The sequence below is a fragment of the Leucoraja erinacea genome, chromosome 38, assembly GCF_028641065.1.
Source record: "Leucoraja erinacea ecotype New England chromosome 38, Leri_hhj_1, whole genome shotgun sequence".
In the NCBI taxonomy this organism is placed as follows: domain Eukaryota; kingdom Metazoa; phylum Chordata; class Chondrichthyes; order Rajiformes; family Rajidae; genus Leucoraja; species Leucoraja erinaceus.
In genome coordinates, this window is record NC_073414.1 from 2,987,975 (window position 1) to 3,007,436 (window position 19,462).

At 45.8% G+C, this 19,462-nt stretch overlaps 1 protein-coding gene across 4 annotated transcripts in view; it reads right to left on the reverse strand.

The window, feature by feature from the left end:
• The window catches only part of sipa1l3 (signal-induced proliferation-associated 1 like 3), a 161,746-nt gene that overhangs the window by 49,589 nt on the left and 92,695 nt on the right, over positions 1-19,462 (reverse strand). For all 4 annotated transcript variants that reach the window (XM_055663617.1, XM_055663618.1, XM_055663619.1 and 1 more), the window contains exons 5-9: positions 18,388-18,562; positions 16,641-16,744; positions 14,754-14,911; positions 11,484-12,060; positions 8,236-8,510 (exon numbers count right to left, since the gene is read on the reverse strand). In XM_055663617.1, the coding sequence (XP_055519592.1) occupies positions 8,236-8,510; positions 11,484-12,060; positions 14,754-14,911; positions 16,641-16,744; positions 18,388-18,562 (1,289 nt within the window). The remainder of the gene's footprint in view (positions 1-8,235; positions 8,511-11,483; positions 12,061-14,753; positions 14,912-16,640; positions 16,745-18,387; positions 18,563-19,462) is intronic.

A 19,462-nucleotide genomic window follows, 5' to 3' on the forward strand; every position in this document is an offset into this window, starting at 1 on the left:
GGAACATCTTCAAATGAAATAAAAAGTAAATAAATCTCTCCAGCCTCAGTTAAACAGGTCTGAGAGCCAGGCACCACCCACATCATAATGAGCTGTTTGGCAAAGCTGTTTGAGTTTCAACATAGGAGCTTTAAAGAAGGACAGGAGTCCAGGAGCGCACACATCCTTGAGCCCACTCCACCACTTAATAAGATCACGGTTAATCCCTGTACATCATTCATTTCCCCTCCTGTCCTCACATGCTTTGATCTCCTGTTATTGCAAAACATCCGTCAATCTCACTTGAGCATAAACGGCCTCACAAGCCGGAGGATTCAAATAGTAAGCCCCCCCGAGGGGAGAGGTCTTTCACCAAGCGACCAACTCTGTTGTCTGGGACCCTCACATCCAGGTTGTCCAAGAGTTTAAGAAGGAACTGCAGATGGGGACAGGACAATAAACTCACTTGAACTTGAGATGCTGGAAAATCGAAGGTAGACAAAAGTGCCGGAGAAACTCAGCGGGTGCAGCAGCATCTATGGAGCGAAGGAAATAGGCAACGTTTCGGGACGAAACGTTGCCTATTTCCTTCGCTCCATAGATGCTGCTGCACCCGCTGAGTTTCTCTAAACCCTTTTGTCTACCTTCCAGGTTGTCCAACCTGAACAAACAGCCTCTTGGGATCCAGCGGTGCCTCACAGCACCAGAGACCCAGGTTCGATCCTGACTACGGGTGCTGTCTGTGCGGAGTTTGTACGTTCTCCCTGTGACCGTGTGGCCTTTTTCTGGGTGCTCCGGTTTCGACCGACACTCTAAAGACGTAAATTGTCCATGGCGTGTAGGATAGTACCAGTGTACGGGGGCGATCGCTGGTTGGACCGGACCCGGCGTGCCGAAGGGCCTGTTTCCACGCTGAACCTCTGAAGTCTAAATCTAACCTGTCAATTTTTGGCAGAGTCTCAGAAATTTCAATGAAATCGCCTCCTTTGTCTTCTAAGCCCTAGAGAATGCAGACCTGCCTTCCTTCATCTTGCTCCGTGGAGCAACTCTGAGATTTGGCAATCAATTTGGCTACACATTAAAAGAATAGTAGGTGCTTTGAGGCCAAGATGAAATGAACTTGATACAGTCGCAAGCCGGTTCGCCAAAGTGGAAATGTCAATGACGAGAGGGCAGAACTGTACGATGGGAGGGGCTAAGGTTAAAAGAGATGTGCGGGGTAAGTTTGTATTTTTACAGTCACAGAGGGCAGTGCGTTAGCAGGGGTGGTGGTGGAGGCAGATGCAATAGTGGCGTTTAAGAGGTATTAGCATACACACACATTGGCGGACTGGCCAGGGTGTCAGCTTGCCCGATGACAAGTGGGCCCCTGATGAAGTGAGCCCCCTATATCAAGTGGGCCCCTGATGAAGTGAGCCCCCTATATCAAGTGGGCCCCTGATGAAGTGAGGCCCCTATATCAAGTGAGTCCCTGATGAAGTGGGCCTCCTTTGTCTCGTGGCAACCTATATTTTTAGACCCAGTCCGCCACTGTACACACACACACGGAGATGGAGAATGGAGGGATAGGGATCACGTGCTAGTTAGTATGTAAAGTAACCAATCTACATGGAGGTGATCACTTTAACTCAGCATCATGTTCGGCACTGACATTGTGAGACAAAGGGGGAAGAAGGAAGACCTTTGATCAATTTCAGGCCAGCACTTCAGATTCAGATTCAGATTCAGATTCAATTTTAATTGTCATTGTCAGTGTACAGTACAGAGACAACGAAATGCATTTAGCATCTCCCTGGAAGAGCGACATAGCAAATGATTTGAATAAATAATAATAAGTGTCCGGGGGGGGTGGTGATTGGCAGTCACCGAGGTACGTTGTTGAGTAGAGTGACAGCCGCCGGGAAGAAGCTGTTCCTCGACCTGCTGGTTCGGCAACGGAGAGACCTGTAGCGCCTCCCGGATGGTAGGAGGGTAAACAGTCCATGGTTGGGGTGAGAGCAGTCCTTGGCGATGCTGAGCGCCCTCCGCAGACAGCGCTTGCTTTGGACAGACTTCAGAAGAAACACTTCAGGAACTCACTCCAATTAAACACTGACATGAAAAGTGATGACAGAGGAAATGAAGTCTGCAAATAGGACAACCAAGTCTGACCAAGTAATCTAGCACATTCTTGCCCCGTGAATGATTGCTGGCAGGCTAACTATCTCGCCAACTTGTTCCCACCAGAAGCCACCACACTTTTTCCAGCAATGGGCATGGATGGATGAGGAGAAGAATAAGTGTGTGAGCAGGTAGACAAAAGTGCTGGAAAAATCAGCGGGTGCAGCAGCAACTTTGGCGCGAAGGAAATAGGCAACGTTTCGGGTCGAAACTCTTCTTCTAACTGTGTGAGCATCCTGTACCTGCCTTCTCTCCATTCCCCCTGATCCCTCTAGCCATGGAGCATGGAATATGGAAATGAGACCTACCAGTAATATAACATTTACGGCTATCTTAAAATATTTTTGTTATCACAGAATCAGTATCTATTAGGATTTGAACACAGCCACATCCCTTTAACAAAGAGTGGTGACAAAGAACTGCAGATGCTGGTTTACAAAAAAAAGACACTAAGTGCCAGAGTAATTCAACAGGTTATGCAGCATCTCTGGAGAACATGGAGAGGTGAAATTTTGAGTGGAGACCCTTCTTCAGACCAAAGAGCCTGATCCCATCTCTTTCTCTCTCTCTAAGATAGACACAAAACGCTAGAGAAACTCAGCGGGACAGGCAGCATCTCTGGAGAAGGAATGGGTGATGGGTGATGCAGGAAGATTGTTCCCGATGTTGGGGAAGTCCAGGACAAGGGGTCACAGTTTAAAGATCAGGGGGGAGTCTTTTAGGACCGAGAAGATATATTTTTTTTCACACAGAGAGTGGTGAATCTGTGGAATTCTCTGCCACTGGAAGGAGTTGAGGCCAGTTCATTGGCTATATTTAAGAGGGAGTTACCTGTAGATGTGGCCCTTGTGGCTAGAGGGATCAGGGGGTATGGAGAGAAGGCAAGGATGGGATACTGAGTTGGATGATCATCCATGATCATATTGAATGGCGGTGCAGGCTCGAAGGGCCAAATGGCCTACTCCTGTACCTAATTTCTATGTTTCGGGTTTTCGACTCGAACTGTCACCCATTCCTTCTCTCCATAGATGCTGCCTCACCCGCTGAGTTACTCCAGCATTTTTTGTCTACCCACAATGTGAAGTGCAGTCTGGAATGTGGCTGGCTCCTGCGGTTGTGATTGAGTAACCCCGGAGTAATATGCAACGCCTGATCGCAGGGATGGGCGACGTTATTTCCCAACTTACAAACTTCTGGAAACTGGCTGCTCACCAGGGGTGCGGGTTTAGACAAGATTTCAGCCCCGCCCGCAAACCAGAACGTTGAGAAAAGAAGACACCGAATAACTCAGTGAGTCAGGCAGCATCTGTGGAAGGCAGGGATAGGCATAGGGCCATTCTCCCAATTCCTCTTCAGTCCACTGAGTTAATCCACCAAGTTACTCCACCAACTCGGCAGAGTTGCTCCAGCATTTTGTGTCTTTTTTTTGGTAAGCCAGCGTTTGCAGTTCCTTGTGTCTACAACTTGCAGGATGAGCTTAGGTGCAGGAAAGGACTGCAGATGCTTTTTTTTCCTCTTCTTTTTTTTTCTTTACTTTTTTTTTAAACGTGTGTGATTTCAGAAAGTAAGAAAAGGAAAATGAGGAAGGAAAGAGAATGAAAAGAAAATAAGCAGAGGTAGAAAGCAGAAGAATAAAGGAGAGATAGCTATTTGGCAGATGCGGGTTTAAATCGAAGGTAGACACAAAATGCTGGAGTGATGCTGGACATCAGTCTGAAGAAGGGCCTCGACCCGATGTGTCACCCATTCCTTCTCTCCAGAGATGCTGCCTGTCCCAGATGAGTTTAGGTTATTTGTACAATTACTTTTAGTCCTTGACAGTAACTTGGATGTGCTCTCTAGCTCAGAGTGAAGAAGATAGCTTTGTCACGCGGGGATGTAAAGTGAAAAGATCCTTCCTGATGCGACCACCCCTGCTGTGGTCAAGTTTGGAGCAGGGTCATGATATCCTCTGGCAGTGTCCAAGAACACACAGGAGAGTCATCAGGCCCACACGCAGCTGTGACTCAAGTACTTCTTCCAAGAAGTTAGTCTAAATGTATTCTAAATTAAAGCCATATGGGTCAAGAGGAATGGGATGATGAGTCTATCATTTCTAATGAATCACTCTATAGGTGAGTCATTAGAAATAGATGCAGGACAAGGCCATTCGGCCCCTTGTATCCCCCTTGTCATTCAATGCGCACAAATCATTATTTCACGCCACTGCAGAACCGTGCCACCCGTTTCCCTTGAAATTGTATTTTGTCCAGTTTTGAGTCTGAAGAATGGTCTCCACCCAAAACCTCACCCATTCCTTCTCTCCAGAGATGCTGCCTGTTCCAGCTGAGTAGCATTTTTGTGTCTTATCTCTGGTTTTGATCCTCCGTGTGTCCATCATTCATCGATCGGTGCTTTTGGTTTCATTTCCTTTCAACGCTACAATTCTTGGTCCCGTTCCCGCCCCTCCCGTAGCCTTGACTTTCTTTATTGCTGAAGAATCGAAAGGCTTCGCCACTAGAAAGATCTGGAGGAAGGCTACCTCTGCACCTCCTGGCTCTCTGGCAAGACACCGATCTCGAAACATAGAAAATAGGTGCAGGAGTAGGCCATTCGGCCCTTCGAGCCTGCACCGCCATTCAATATGATCATGGCTGATCATCCAACTCAGTATCCTGTGCCTGCCTTCTCTCCATACCCCCTGATCCCTTTAGCCACAAGGGCCACATCTAACTCCCTCTTAAATATAGCCAATGAACTGTGTGGCCTCAACTACCTTCTGTGGCAGAGAATTCCACAGATTCACCACTCTCCGTGTGAAAAATGTTTTCCTCATCTCAGTCCTAAAAGATTTCCCCCTTATCCTTAAACTGTGACCCCTTGTTCTGGACTTCCCCAACATCGGAAACAATCTTCCTGCATCTAGCCTGTCCAACCCCTTAAGAATTTTACAATCTCAATTGTAATCGTAGGTAGACAAAAATGCTGGAGAAACTCAGCGGGTGAGGCAGCATCTATGGAGCGAAGGAAATAGGTGACGTTTCAGGTTGAGAACCTTCTTCAGAAACGTCACCCATTCCTTCGCTCCATAGATGCTGCCTCACCCACTGAGTTTCTCCAGCATTTTTGTCTACCTTGGATTTTTCCAGCATCTGCAGTTCCTTCTTAATCAATTGTAATCGTGTATGGTCTTTCCACTGAGTTTTTAAGCACGCAACAAAAATTTTTAAGCACGCATGCAAACACTGTACCTCGGTACATGTGACAATAAACTAAACTGAAATGAATGCTTTTGAATATTAACAACTGTTAATATACTAAAAGATTTATGAATGAACATCGTGAAAGAGGCAAATTAAAAACGTACAAGATAGATGGACAGGTGCTAACAATAACTCTCACAAAGATTAGACTGAACTGTACAAATGTATGCGCTTCCCGACGTAATAGGTTTCCTTCAAATGCATGGACACACACAGGTCTCTGCATGAATTCAACACAGCTGGATCTTAAAAGCAGGCAATTTAGAGCAAGGAAGGATGTATTGAATGCATTTTCATCGCTGTTGTACCTTAGGAGGTCGGTCTCCTACAGGGCCTGGATGTGGCACCAAGGAAAACAAATGCTAATAGATTTGTAACGTGAAAAATTGCTATTCAAAGAATAGCCCTCCCTCAAAGAAATCCAATTACGGCAACGTTTATTGTTTCTCTAAACACAATTCTAAGGCAAGGATTAATTTGTAAATCAATTTTTTTTCTGGGCTTTTTTTTTGCTGGTAAATTATCTCTCTCCCTTGCTCGGCTCCTCTCCCCAGTAATTCCTCCATTCTCTGACCCTCGCTACTACTTTTTCTTTTCCCCTCATCCTTTCCTGGCAGTGCTGTTTATGTCAGGATAGTCTACTTCCAGTAAAATGCTCTCTTTTAGTCCCAGTTTTGAGTCTACACCCACATTGGGAAGCTCAAGGCAGAGCTTGCCAAATTTCTCTGGAGTAACTTTGTTCAAAATGCCTCCAACTTTCCTGCAGATTCCATCTTGCCATTCTTTCTCATGTAGACTGATTGTGGAAGGGGAAAGGAAGCTGGAACAGAGAGGTGGGGGAGGCACAAAGACTAGAGGGGTACAGATGGGGGGGGGGGGGGACTGGGAGATGATGAAGTTAAAACAGATACAATCTAGTATGGTCATAGATGATAGAATGTGCTTGTATTCACTGGAATTTTTGGAAGAAGAGGGGATCTTACAGAAATATAAATTTCTTAAGGGATTGGACAGGCTAGATGCAAGAAAAATGTTCCCAATGTTGGGAGAGCCCAGAACCAGGGGTCACAGTTCCAGAATAAGGGGTAGTAGGCCATTTAGGACTGAAATGAGGAAACACTTTTTCACCCAGAGAGTTGCGAATCTGTGCAATTCTCTGCAACAGAAGGTAGTGGAGGCCAATTCACTGGATGTTTTCAAGAGAGAGTTCTTGAGGCTAACGGAATCAAGGGATATGGAGAGAAAGGTCAAGGATCAAGGTTATTTTATTAGTCACATGCACCTAGGTGTAGTGAAATTCTTCTTGCCAAAGCAGGAACGGGGTACTGATTCTGGATGATCAGCCATGATCATATTGAATGGCTGTGCTGGCTCAAAAGGCCAAATGGCCTACTCCTGCGCCTATTGTCTATGATTTTGTGTTTCTATCAGGCATGATCTTATTAAATGGTAGAACAGACCCAAAGTGTTAAAATGGCTTCCTCCTGTTTCATTCATCAGATGTGAGCAGTCATTAGAAAATATTGATGATACTGCAGTGTGGGCTGCAGGGTAGGGCAAGTAATGTAGTCCAAGAACATGAGGGAGCCAGATTAACGTACGTGACTTGAACTAAAGTACTTAGAATACTTACAACAACAGTTGATTTGAATTTATGTCCACAGTCAAAATTTAACAGCAGCCCTGGCCTGATTCCAGGGGGGTGAAAAACAGCACTATTCACTGCTTCAGCAAAAAACAATTCCAAAACATTAACAAAAGTAGAGAAAAATGCTAATCAGGCATCAGCATTAATTCTGGATAAGTTCAAGGGATCATTTGTTCTATTAACAGGCAGCAAAGCTATTGAAACCTATGAATAGGGGCTTAGTAGTGTATTTCCTTTTGGAACCAAAGACCTTGGCCGCACTCTCGTTTCACATCTACCATCTGAAAGAAGGTTTAAGAGTCTGGAAACTGTGACCTAAAGGTTCTAAAAGGTGCAGGGGCAGCAGGGTGGCACAGTGGTAGAGTTGCTGCCTTACAATGTTTGCAGCACCTGAGACGCGGGTTCGATCCCGACTACTGGTGCTGTCTGTACAGAGTTTGTATGTTCTCCCCTTGAAACTGTGTGGGTTTTCTCAGAGATTTTTGGTTTCCTCCCACACTCTAAAGACGTACAGGTTTGTCGGTGAGATCAAGCGGAGGCTGGGCGATCGCTTCGCCGAACACCTCCACTCGGTCCGCGATAACCAACCTGACCTCCCGGTGGCTCAGCACTTCAACTCCCCCTCCCATTCCCCATCCGACCTCTCTGTCCTGGGTCTCCTCCATGGCCAGAGCGAGTAACACCGGAAATTGGAGGAACAGCACCTCATATTCCGCTTGGAGAGTCTGCATCCTGCGGGCATGAACATTGAATTCTCCCAATTTTGTTAGCCCTTGCTGTCTCCTCCCCTTCCTCAGCCCTCGGGCTCCTCCTCCTCCTTTTTCCTTTCTTCTCCCCGCCACCCCCTATTAGTCTGAAGAAGGGTTTCGGCCCGAAACGTTGCCTATTTCCTTCGCTTCATAGATGCTGCTGCACCCGCTGAGTTTCTCCAGCATTTTTGTCTACCTCAGGTTTGTAGGTTAATTGGCTTGGTATAATTGCATTAAAACTAGTCCCTGGCAGTCGCCTAAAGAGTCGCCTAAGTGGGACAGGCCCGTAAGGCAGCAACTCCAACACTGCGCCACAGTTTAAAAAACTTTTTCGAGATGTGGGCTTGTAGTCACAAATGAAAGCACTGGATCCTAGTACAAGGTGGAAATGTGGGTGGAATGGCCATTTACAATTAACAGTGATGCTGCCAGATTTGAGCATTGAAGAGCATCATACCTGCGTGGGCTTCCGTCTTCGTGAGGTGGGATGATGACCACCTTCACGGTCACTGATGTCCTCAGGAGATCGATCATCTGGTCGTGGGTCAGCGTTACAATGGCCACCTTGCAGATCTCCACCAGTCGACTCCCCTGTCTCAGCCCAGCCTGCCAGGCAAACCCATACTCCTCCACTTCCGCCACCGTGCCGTCGTACTTGACGTGAAACCCAAGCTGCCCGAGGCCGTTCCGCCGCAGAGTCATGTCCACAGTCTCGCACCCTCCAGTCACAATCTGCGGGTGAAAGAGGGATAAAGATTCACAATTAACACAGTGAGCTCCGACCCAACTAATTCCAGTAAACTACTTTAGGAGCGGTACATTGGCACAGCAGTCAAGTTGTTGTCTTACAGCGCTGGAGACCCAGATTCAATCCAGCCCACGGGTGTTTATCTGTGAGGAGTTTGTACATTTTCCCTGTGAGTTTTCTCCGAATGCTCCAGATTCCTCCCACACTCCAAAGGCTTGTAGGTTACAGGCTTGTAGGCTAATTGGCTTTGGTAAAATTGTAAATTGTCCCCAGTGTGTGGGATAGTGTTAGTGTGCCTAATATATTTCTTTAAGTATCCATGAAATGCTTTCATTAATATATCCTGACACACCCGGATAGTTTTAGTTAATGTGAAGTCCTATGACCAAGTCACTGATTGCTTATGGAGCTCGGAGCCCAGAAGCTCCTGCAACACAACACCAAATGCTCCGCGGGATGTCGAGGATCATTTGTGCACCAGTTACTTTCTCGTGAAACAAAGATGATTCCAATGTTCAGCAGAGGTTCTGTAAAAATGTAGGGCAACATTTGTGGCTTATGATTAACCCAAATAACTGAAGAACAAGCAAAGTCTTCGGGTCAATGCTTCTGCAAATGGACAAAACGGCAACAATTTACACCGCGTTCAGCGTGAAGGACATTTGGCCCAAGGTCAATTAATTCAACTCACAAATCAGTTCAAAGGCTGGAATGAAACTGCGACTTCCCATTACAATTAATCAGACCCAAGATACAGCAGGAATTCGAGATCAAATTCCCGTTCGCAGCGCTTGGATTCAGCCGCGGGACTGACATTACTTATCATCGCCCAGCGGGGTCACAACATCCGAAGCCTGGATCGCCTCGGCGCAGAGGGAGAACAAGGAGGGAAGAGACAAAGACTTAAGACTTTTGCCTTCCATAGCAGTGAGGAGATGCCTGGTGAACTCACTGTGGTGGATGTTAAATTTGTGTTTATTGTGTGTTTTTGTCTTTTTTATTATATGTATGACTGCATGGTGACGAAATTTCATTCATAGAAACATAGAAAATAGGTGCAGGAGTAGAGGCCATTCGGCCTTTCGAGCCTGCACTGCCGTTCAATATGATCATGGCTGATCATCCAACTCAGTATACTGTACCTGCCTTCTCTCCATACCCCCTGATCCCTTTAGCCACAAGGGCCACATCTAACTCCCTCTTAAATATAGCCAATGAACTGGCCTCACTACCTTCTGTGCCAGAGAATTCCAGAGATTCACCACTCTCTGTGTGAAAAATGTTTTCCTCATCTCAGTCCTAAAAGATTTCCCCCTTATCCTTAAGCTGTGACCCCTTGTCCTGGACTTCCCCAACATCGGGAACAATCTTCAGACCGAAAGGTCTGAATGACATATAAATTCAATTCAATTCAATTGAATTCAAATGTCCTAAACAGCAGATCTTCATTGGCCAGCAGATTAACGTTGACAGGCAATGGTTTGCTGTGCATTTCCTTTCCCAGGGCTGGAAAAACATTTTCAACAAAGCTCAATGAATATTTAGATAAACACAAGATGCTGGAGTAACTCAGTGGGTCAGACAGCATCTCTGGAGAAAAGACCTTTCTTCAGACAGATATTTAACATTATAATGTAACGTTACAGTACACTGTACTTATCTCTCTGCCTTGAGGAAGATTTACCCAAAGGAGTAGCTGAAAAAGCAATGAACAGCTGGATGACAGCAACAAATAGGCCTGGGGTTTAGTTTAGAGATACAGCACGGAAACAGGCACCAACCAGCGATCCACACATACTGATGCTATCAAACAAACCCTAGGGACAATTTACAATTATAACAAGCCGATTAACATACAAACCTGTACGCCTTTGGAGTGTGGGAGGAAACCGGATATCCTGAAGAAAACTCACGCAGCTCACGGGAAGAACTTACAAACTGTGTACAGACAGCACCCGTGGTCAGGATCGAACCTGGGTCTCTGGTGCTATAAGACAGCTGAACCTCCGTGCTGCCCATTAACATGCTTGATCAATGGTGTTTTATCATTAAAGTTTTATTATTATTAATGCTTAGTGTTTTCTGAGTCATTCGTAACTGTCACTGTATGTCATGTTGTTACTTGTGGGCGGAGCACCAAGGCAAATTCCTTGTATGTGAATACTTGGCCAATAAACCTACTTACTTACTTAATCAGGTTGAATCACACATCTGTGCTGTTAATCAAACTAAAAGGTTCTCGACTTGGTTCAAGTGGGACAAAAATCAATGAAATGCAGGCTTGGTTTGAGATCGAGACTCAAGAGACTGCAGATGCTGGATTCTTGAGCCAAAATAAAATAAAGTGGTGTTTAAGAAGGAACTGCAGATGCTGGAAAATCAAAGGTACACAAAAATGCTGGAGAAACTCAGCGGGTGCAGCAGCATCTATGGAGAAGTTGAAGAAGGGTTTCAGCCCGAAACGTTGCCTATTTCCTTCGCTCCATAGATGCTGCTGCACCGCTGAGTTTCTCCAGCATTTTTGTCTACCTAAAATAGTGCCTGTTGCCATGCCGTACCTTTCAATTCAATCAAAACTGGTAACTGAAAAAAATTACGGAGGAAGGGAAATTGGGAATACAATTTGTAGGGATGTTCAAATCACCACCAATCTCCCCGGTTAAGGAGGTGGATGAACACGAGATTGGAAGAGCCACCAGAAGTGACATAGAGCATGGAAACAGGCCCCTCGGCCCATCTTGCCCATGCCAAGCAAGAGCCTACATCTAAGCTAGTTGCTAAATCAGTGTACCTTCGCACATGCCGTTTAAATGCTGTATGGTAGCGGCCTCAAGTGGCTCCTCTGACAGCTCGTTCCATAAACCCATCAGTAGGGGGTGGCCCACAGTGGGGGAATATATCACCAGAGAACAAAAATTCGCAAAGTTTGAGCCCAGAAATCGAAATCGCAAAGTTACCTTCAACCTCTGAACGATTTCCTTGACGTCCTCCGCACTCTCCTCCAGTGCCCGAATGTATATGCAGTCGCCTCTGCCGTGGAAGATTTTGATTGTCGATGCTTCGGGGGTCCAGCCGATCACATCGTCACTGAAGCAGTTGAACACCACGTCCTTGGTACTCTGCTCAATAACCACCACGTACTCGGTGGAGATGCCCAGAACGCACTCCACTTCAATGGCCTGGCTGTAGTCCTGGGCGTAAACCCACCACGTGACGGCCCCGGCGCTGTAGAGCTCGGCTCCCAGCCGGCCTTTCGTCTTCTCCTTCTTCTTGGTGCCCAGCAGCATGAGGTTGAACTTGCCGGTGGTTTCCACGGGCGTGTTGGTGACGCTGTTTTCCGCCAGGTCCTTCAGGTACTCCTGCCGGGTGCGGGTGGCCATGGCGTGGAACTTCTCCGACTTGTGCGCCGCCTTCTCCCCGTTGATGACCTTGGCCAGCAGGAAGTCTCTGAAAACCACAGACTTGCTGAAGGTGAAGCCCTGGGGAATGGGCGGCCCGAAGATCGGGACGTCCTTGGATCTGGTCACTGCCACACTGGGGGGGGGGAAATACAACCAAAGTTTAAAATGATAACCCTATGGTCCAACTCATCCATGCTTTCAATGGTCACATATTTGTCACATATGCAACTCCATAGTGAAATTCATTTTGTATATATTACACATGCTGGCGCCATCATTATTCAAAGTACCAAGGCCGCTCGGCTCTCGGGCTCGATGTACTGGAGCAGTTCCCGACCAAGATGCCCCATCTATGCGAGTCCCATTTGTCCGTATTTGGACTTTACCTGTCCGAACCTTTCCTATCCATGTAGCTGTCCCAGTGTCTTTTCCATTTACGAGGATGTTGACGGGATTTGATGGCCTGAGCCAAAGGGAGAGGTTGGGCAGGCTAGGACTTTATTCCTTGGAGTACAGGAGGCCGAGGGGTGATCTTACTGAGGTGTATAAAGCCGTGAGGGGAATTGATAGGGTGAATGTACCCAGGGTAGGAGAGCTCAAGTCAAGAAGGCAATCATTTAAGGTGAGAGGGGAAAGTTTTAATTGGAACCTGGGAGGCATTTTCCTATACAGAGGGTGGTGGCAACGCCGATGCAATTAAAAAGAAGTCACATCAGCACCTCTACTTCTTGAGAAGATTACAGAGAGTAGGTATGTCAAGGAGGACTCTCTCGAACTTCTACAGGTACACTGTAGGGACCATACTGACTGGTTGCATCGTGGCTTGGCTCGGCAACTTGAACGTCCAGGAGCGGAAAAGAATGCAGAAAGTTGTGACCACTGCCCATGCCATCATCGGCTCTGACCTCCTCACCATCGAAGGGATCTATCGCAGTCGCTGCCTCAAAAAGGCTGCCAACATCAGCAAAGACCCACACCATCCTTGCCACACACTCATTTCTCTGTTGCCATCGGGAAGAAGGTACAGGAGCTTGAAATCTGGAACATCCAGGTTCAGGAACAGCTTCTTTCCCACAGCCATCAGACTATTAAATACAACATCAAACAAACTCTGAACAGCTTATTGCACTTTATCTATTTATTTGTGTATATATATATATATGGTCTATATATAGTATATAGACACACTGAACGGTTCTGTATTATGCTTAAAATATTCTGTTGTGCTGCAGTAAGCAAGAATTTCATTGTCCTATCTGGGACACATGACAATAAACTCTCTTGACTCTTGACTTGGGTACATGCAACGAGCTGCCAGAGGAAATGATGGCTGCAGGTACCATTGCAATGCAAGACATTTGGACAGGTACATGGATAGGAAAGATTCCGAGGGATGTGGGCAAATGGGACCAGCATAGATGGAGCACTTTGAACAAATGGCTGAGTTGGGCTGTAGGATCCGTTTCCATGCTGTTTGACTAAATGCTGATTTGCCTTTCTCTCCTATTCTTAATTCTGCTAAAGACGCTGATTCCAGATCAGGTCCTCTCCACTGCCCAAGCCGAAAGAGTACATAAAGTATCTTCCAGAAAAAAACACTGTGGAATCAGCACAGATGGGAGGAGAAGTAAGAAATGATAGCTTTAAGTGGTGACCGTTTTCTTCACCTCAAGGCCGGTGGAGTAACCAAAACCTGGCACCATTACTTGACATTCCTGCATTCTCAACTCAGGAAGGCCTCTAGTCATCATTCATCTTTACTTCCTCATCCGACGTCCAATGACTCCAATCCAGTTGTGGTCAACTGGTCAACAGACAGCAGGAAAGGGTCACTTTCTGTACATCCTCATTATTTTGATTACATTTCCCCCTGCAAAGCATTCGAGATATCCCGAAGATGCAAGATTCAGGGTCTTTTTTTGTTTTGACTCTGTCCGTTGTTTTGTTTCTTGGGTCATATAGGAGCCAGTAAATATTAATAAAATAAAATGGGAAAGAGAATTAAATCTGGAGTTCTTCCAACTAGTTTGATCTCACCTTAGGCATGATTTCAATCATTCCGAACAGCCCAGTCCACCAGACAGTCCAGACTTGCCACCATCAACTCCATCCCTGGGATGGCGGGACTGTCATATGAGGAAAGATTGAAAAGACTAGGCTTGTATTCACCAGAGTTTAGAAGGATGAGGGGGATCTTATAGAAACATATAAAATTATAAAATAACTGGACAAGCTAGATGCAGGAAAAATGTTCCCAATGTTGGGTAAGTCCAGAACCAGGGGCCACACACAGTCTTAGAATAAAGGGGAGGTCATTTAAGACTGAGGTGAGAAAAAACTTTTTCACCCAGAGAGTTGTGAATTTGTGGAATTCCCTGCCACAGAGGGCAGTGGAGGCCAAATCACTGGATGGATTTAAGAGAGAGTTAGATAGAGCTCTAGGGGCTAGTGGAATCAAGGGATATGGGGAGAAGGCAGGCATGGGTTATTAATAGGGGACGATCAGCCATGATCACATTGAATGGTAGTGCTTGCTCAAAGGGCCGAATGGCCTCCTCCTGCACCTATTTTATATGTTTCTATCTACACTTCACACCTACTCAGAAAAGCAGTCGCCAATTCCCGCTCTCCATAGATGCTGCCTCACCCGCTGAGTTCCTCCAGCATTTTGTGTCTACCTTTCTACGCACCAATTGGTTTTGCACTTCCATCGGAGCACGTTGAGCCTTCTCAAAAAGACTTCACTAACGACTGGTTGCGCTATGATTGTGAAAGAGTATAAAACGATGGCAGTAAACGTTTGCTTTCTGTGATGTGAGCACTCACCTGTAGCACACATCCTCAGTGCACGGATTATTCACCCTGACAATCACAAACACGTGCTGGAAATGGGAACGGACGCTCTTTGGTGTGAAGGGCAGCGCACCAGGTTCCTGGAAAATGATGGTGACAATATCGTTGCCGATGTGCCTCTTTCTGAGAAGCTGTGAATACACAAACATATCAGCTTATAAATAACGGCTGCAACGTACTCACTTTCCATGTTTAAAAAAAAAAAAAATGTATTTAGAGATACGGCGCAGAAACAGGCCCTAAGGCCCGCCGGATCCGCGCCGACCAGCGATCCCCGCACATTAACACTACCTTACACACACTAGGGACAATTTTTACATTTTGCCAATCAATTAACCTACAAACCTGTACATCTTTGGAGTGTGGGAAGAAACCGAAGATCTCGGAGAAAACCCACGCAGGTCACGGGGAGAATGTACAAACTCCATACAGACAGCACCCGTAGTTGGGATCGACCCCGAGTCTCCGGCGCTGCATTCGCTGTAAGGCAGCAACTCTACCGCTGCGTCATCGTTCATTCCAATGGAAACACGCATGGTCATGCATAGGGTCGTAGAGCGTGGAAACAGGCCCTTCGGCCCAACTTGCCCATGCCAACCAGCATGCCCCCATCTACACCAGTCCCATCTGCTTGCGTTTGGCCCATATCCCTCTAAACCCGTCCTATCCATGTACCTGTTCAAATGTTTCCCAAACGTTGCATCAACGACCTCCTCTGGCAGCTTATTCCATACACCCACCACACTTTGGATTAAAAAAGTTACACCTCGGGATCCTATCACATATTTCCCTCCCACCTTAAACCCATGTTCTCTGGTTCTCGGTTCCCTTAGTCTGCGCATTTGGTACACCTTTATAAGATTGCCCCTCATCCTCCAGTGTTCCAAAGAATAAAGTCCTGTCCTGCTCAATCTGTAATTCAGTAATGTACCACAGTCCTCCATATGTAAGTGCAGATGTTGCCACATTAGTTGCATCCACACATCCATCCATTTTCCACGAACATGGTAAATATTAATTTGTGTAAGAACATTAATTATTATGTTTCAGCTATTTAATGCGGCTCAAATCTTCTCTGGTAATTTGCTTCATTATTCCCTTAATAGTTTTTGTACTTCTTGTCTTGAATGTATTGACTCAGTTTTCAATCTACAGCCTTCCGCCAACTCATTATATACAAGCGGCCATTAGTCACACAAGAGCCTTGACTAATCATCTCATCATTCAGAATCCGACCGTGTCCTCCCTAGACAGTGATCAGATACATGACTCCTTGCTCTTCATTCCAGGGATTTAGAGATCAACCGTCATTTCCCGTGAGGAGCCCTGGTTTGAATTTACTAATGAAATCTGGCTGACGTTGGTTGAGATGACTCTGCTGCTCACTTGCCGAACTCACCAACACAGGCATTGTCGGATGAATGCCACACTCCAGACATGCTCTTCACAGACAAAGTGTAAGGACTTTGGGTTAGGATCCAGAGTGTACTTTCAAAGGCTCGCCCGCTGACAGAGTCATGGAGTCGTACAGCGTGGACACAAGCCCTTCGGCCGACCGAGTCTGCACCCACCAGCGATCCCTGCACACCAACACAATCCTACACACACCAGGGACAATCTACAATTATACCAAGCCAATTAACCTACAAACCCGTACGTCTTTGGCATGTGGGAGGAGACAAGAGATCCCAGAAAAAAGCCACGCAAGTCATGGGGAGAACATACAAACTCCGTACAGACAAGCGCCCGTAGTCAGGATCGAACCCAGGTCTCTGGCGCTGTGAGGCAGCAACTCTACCGCTGCGCTACCGTGCGGCTCATTATTTACTTTGCTTGGAATACCCTGCAAATGTTACCAACCTGCTGCCGATTGTTGGGGGTGTAAGGAAGCATGGTGGAGACGTGGAACATGATCTCATAGTCCAGATATGTGGTGTATAGGGAGTGGGTACCAGTTGAACCAGCTGAAAATAGAAAATATTTTAAATATTACATTCCACAGAAAGTCACCAGAAAGAATTATACCATCAGAACCAAAAACAGGGAATGCTAGAATTCTGTGCCATAACAATCTATAAAATTAAGGCAAGTTCATCATTTGGGTTTTCCCCTCTAGTATCGAGGGGATCTTATAGAAACAGATAAAATTCTTAGAGGATTGGACAGTGTAGATGCAAGAAAAATGTTCCCGATGTTGGGGGAGTCCAGAAGCAGGGGTCACACAGTTTAAGAATAAGGGGTAGGCCATTTAGGACTGAGATGAGGAAAAACATTTTCACCCAGAGAATTGTGAATCTGTGGAATTCTCTACCACAGAAGGCAGTGGAGGCCAATTCACTGGATGCTTTCAAGAGAGAGTTACATTTAACTCTTGGGGTCCAAGAGAATCAAGGGATATGGGGAGAAAGCCGGAACGAGGTACCGATTTTGGATGATCAGCCATGACCAAATTGAATGGTGGTGCTGGTCGACAGGCTGAATGGCCTACTCCTGCACCTATTTTCTATGTTTAAGGTGAGAGGGGAAAGATTTAATAGGAACCCGAGAGGCAACTTTTTCACTTGAATTGCTGGGAATGTGCGGGAGAGTTTGTGTGTATTAATTAATACTTTATTGTCACATGTGGCAGGGCACAGTGAAATTCTTTGCTTGCATACCCAAGGTATTCAAATAGTCACCCATAAAGGGCATTGACAAAGTATCCTTTAGGATATGCAAACTCTTTACATTATTCTTGCTTTGGATGTTTCTGCATTTGTTTTCGTTTGCGCACTTGTTCAAGGTAACTGGTTTTAAATTTTCCCCCAATCAGCAATAAAAAAACCCACACATTGATAAATCAACAAAATTGTAACAGCAGTTCTCTTCCCAACACAAACTTCCCCGTCTGTGGAATTCTCTGCCTCAGAAGGAGGTGGAGGCAGGTTCTCTGGATACTTTCAAGAGAGCGCTAGATAGGGCTCTTAAAGATAGCGGAGCCAGGGGATATGGGGAGAAGGTAGGAACGGGGTACTGATTGGGGATGATCAACCATGATCACATTGAATGGCGCTGCTGGCTCGAAGGGCCGAACGGCCTACTCCTGCACCTATTGTCTATTGTCCCGCGGAACGTTTTAATTCCTTGATTGATGGTATTAGAAGGAGCCTATTTAACTCCAGTTCTTCCCAAGGGTTCAAGACGACCCTTTTTACAGATACTACAAAAAAGATAGTGTGGGTGCTAAATATTCTGAGTTGAGCTTGAGTTTGGTTTATTGTCACGTGTACCGAGGTAGAGTGAAAAGCCTTTGTTGTGTGCCGACCAGTCAGTGGAAAGACTATACATGATTACAAATCGAACCGCCCACGGTGTACAGATACATGGCATCTGAAATAGAAAGAAATGCTACTAGCCCGGTGGAGCAGATTCTGTAATGAAATGAACAGGAGTTAACAATCCAGCTCAGTGATCTTTCATTCAAAGGTCAACAAGCCTGTGGATTCTTAGCACCGGCTGTTTATATTAAACCATTCATTAGAACTCTTGGATGGATTTCCAGCCTGCACTAGGCATCCGATCTAGGAAATAATTGTATAACACTTTTTTTTTTTTTTTAAAAACTTACTTTTTGTGTCCAGTTGAGCTGCATATTTATTAAAACCCTTGAGAAGGACTTTTTCCCCAAGTTGTTCCAGGAATTCCTCAAAGGCCGGGCCCGCTTCCTCGTTGTTGTACATCTCCTCTTCAGTCCCCTGGCCGGCTGTACAGTACAGAATGCCAACCTTATGCTTTCTGCTGAGCTGCAGAGGTATTGAAAGCACAACAATCACCGGCAAGTTAAGGGCAGCCTCAGATCCATCAACTAGAGACGGGGTTCCCAACCTTGTTCGTTCCGTTTACCCCAGGCAACTTTAATAGCACATAACAGTGTTATTTCACTTATTTATGAACAACTAATGATGAATAGATACCGGTATACCAGAACCAAACACAGTCAGTCAATGAGAACATGACTGCCTCACCCGCTGAGTTACTCCAGCATTTTGTGTCTACCTTCGATTTAAACCAGCATCTGTCGTTCTTTATTACACATTAACTTGGCATCAGGTTGAGCACAAACATTGTGGGTCGAAGGGCCCGTTCCCGTGCCGTAATTTTCTATGTTCTCGGACAGATTCCCAACCTTGAAAAGCGTTGGTGAAGCACATTTTGTTTCATGACATTAATTTGCTAATTTCATGGCCATCATTACCGAGACTTGATTTTTGATCCAATTTTATTTAATTAACTGGATTGAAGTAATTGTTGTGCTGAGATTTAAACACTCATCCCAAATCAATAGCCCGCGACGCTGGGTACGAGCTCAGCAATTGTTCTTCGCACTTCCATGGCAAAGCAAGAGGCAAATACAGCTGCTCCTCGACCTACGATGGGGTTACGTTCCGATAAACCTATCGTAAACCAAAAAATATCGTACCTCGAAAACGCATTTAATACAATTTGATCACGTGGCCGGAAGTGAGGTGCGGCTCGCTGCCGTTACCCTGCGTTTGCACTATCGTAAAGTCAAAATATCGTAAGTTGGAGCATCGTAAATCGGGGAGCATCTATACACGTATTCCTGGATTTCAGTCGAGAGATTTGCTTTGCAGGCAATTACATTCTTGTTCACTTTACAGATCACTGAAGAAACTCTAAGG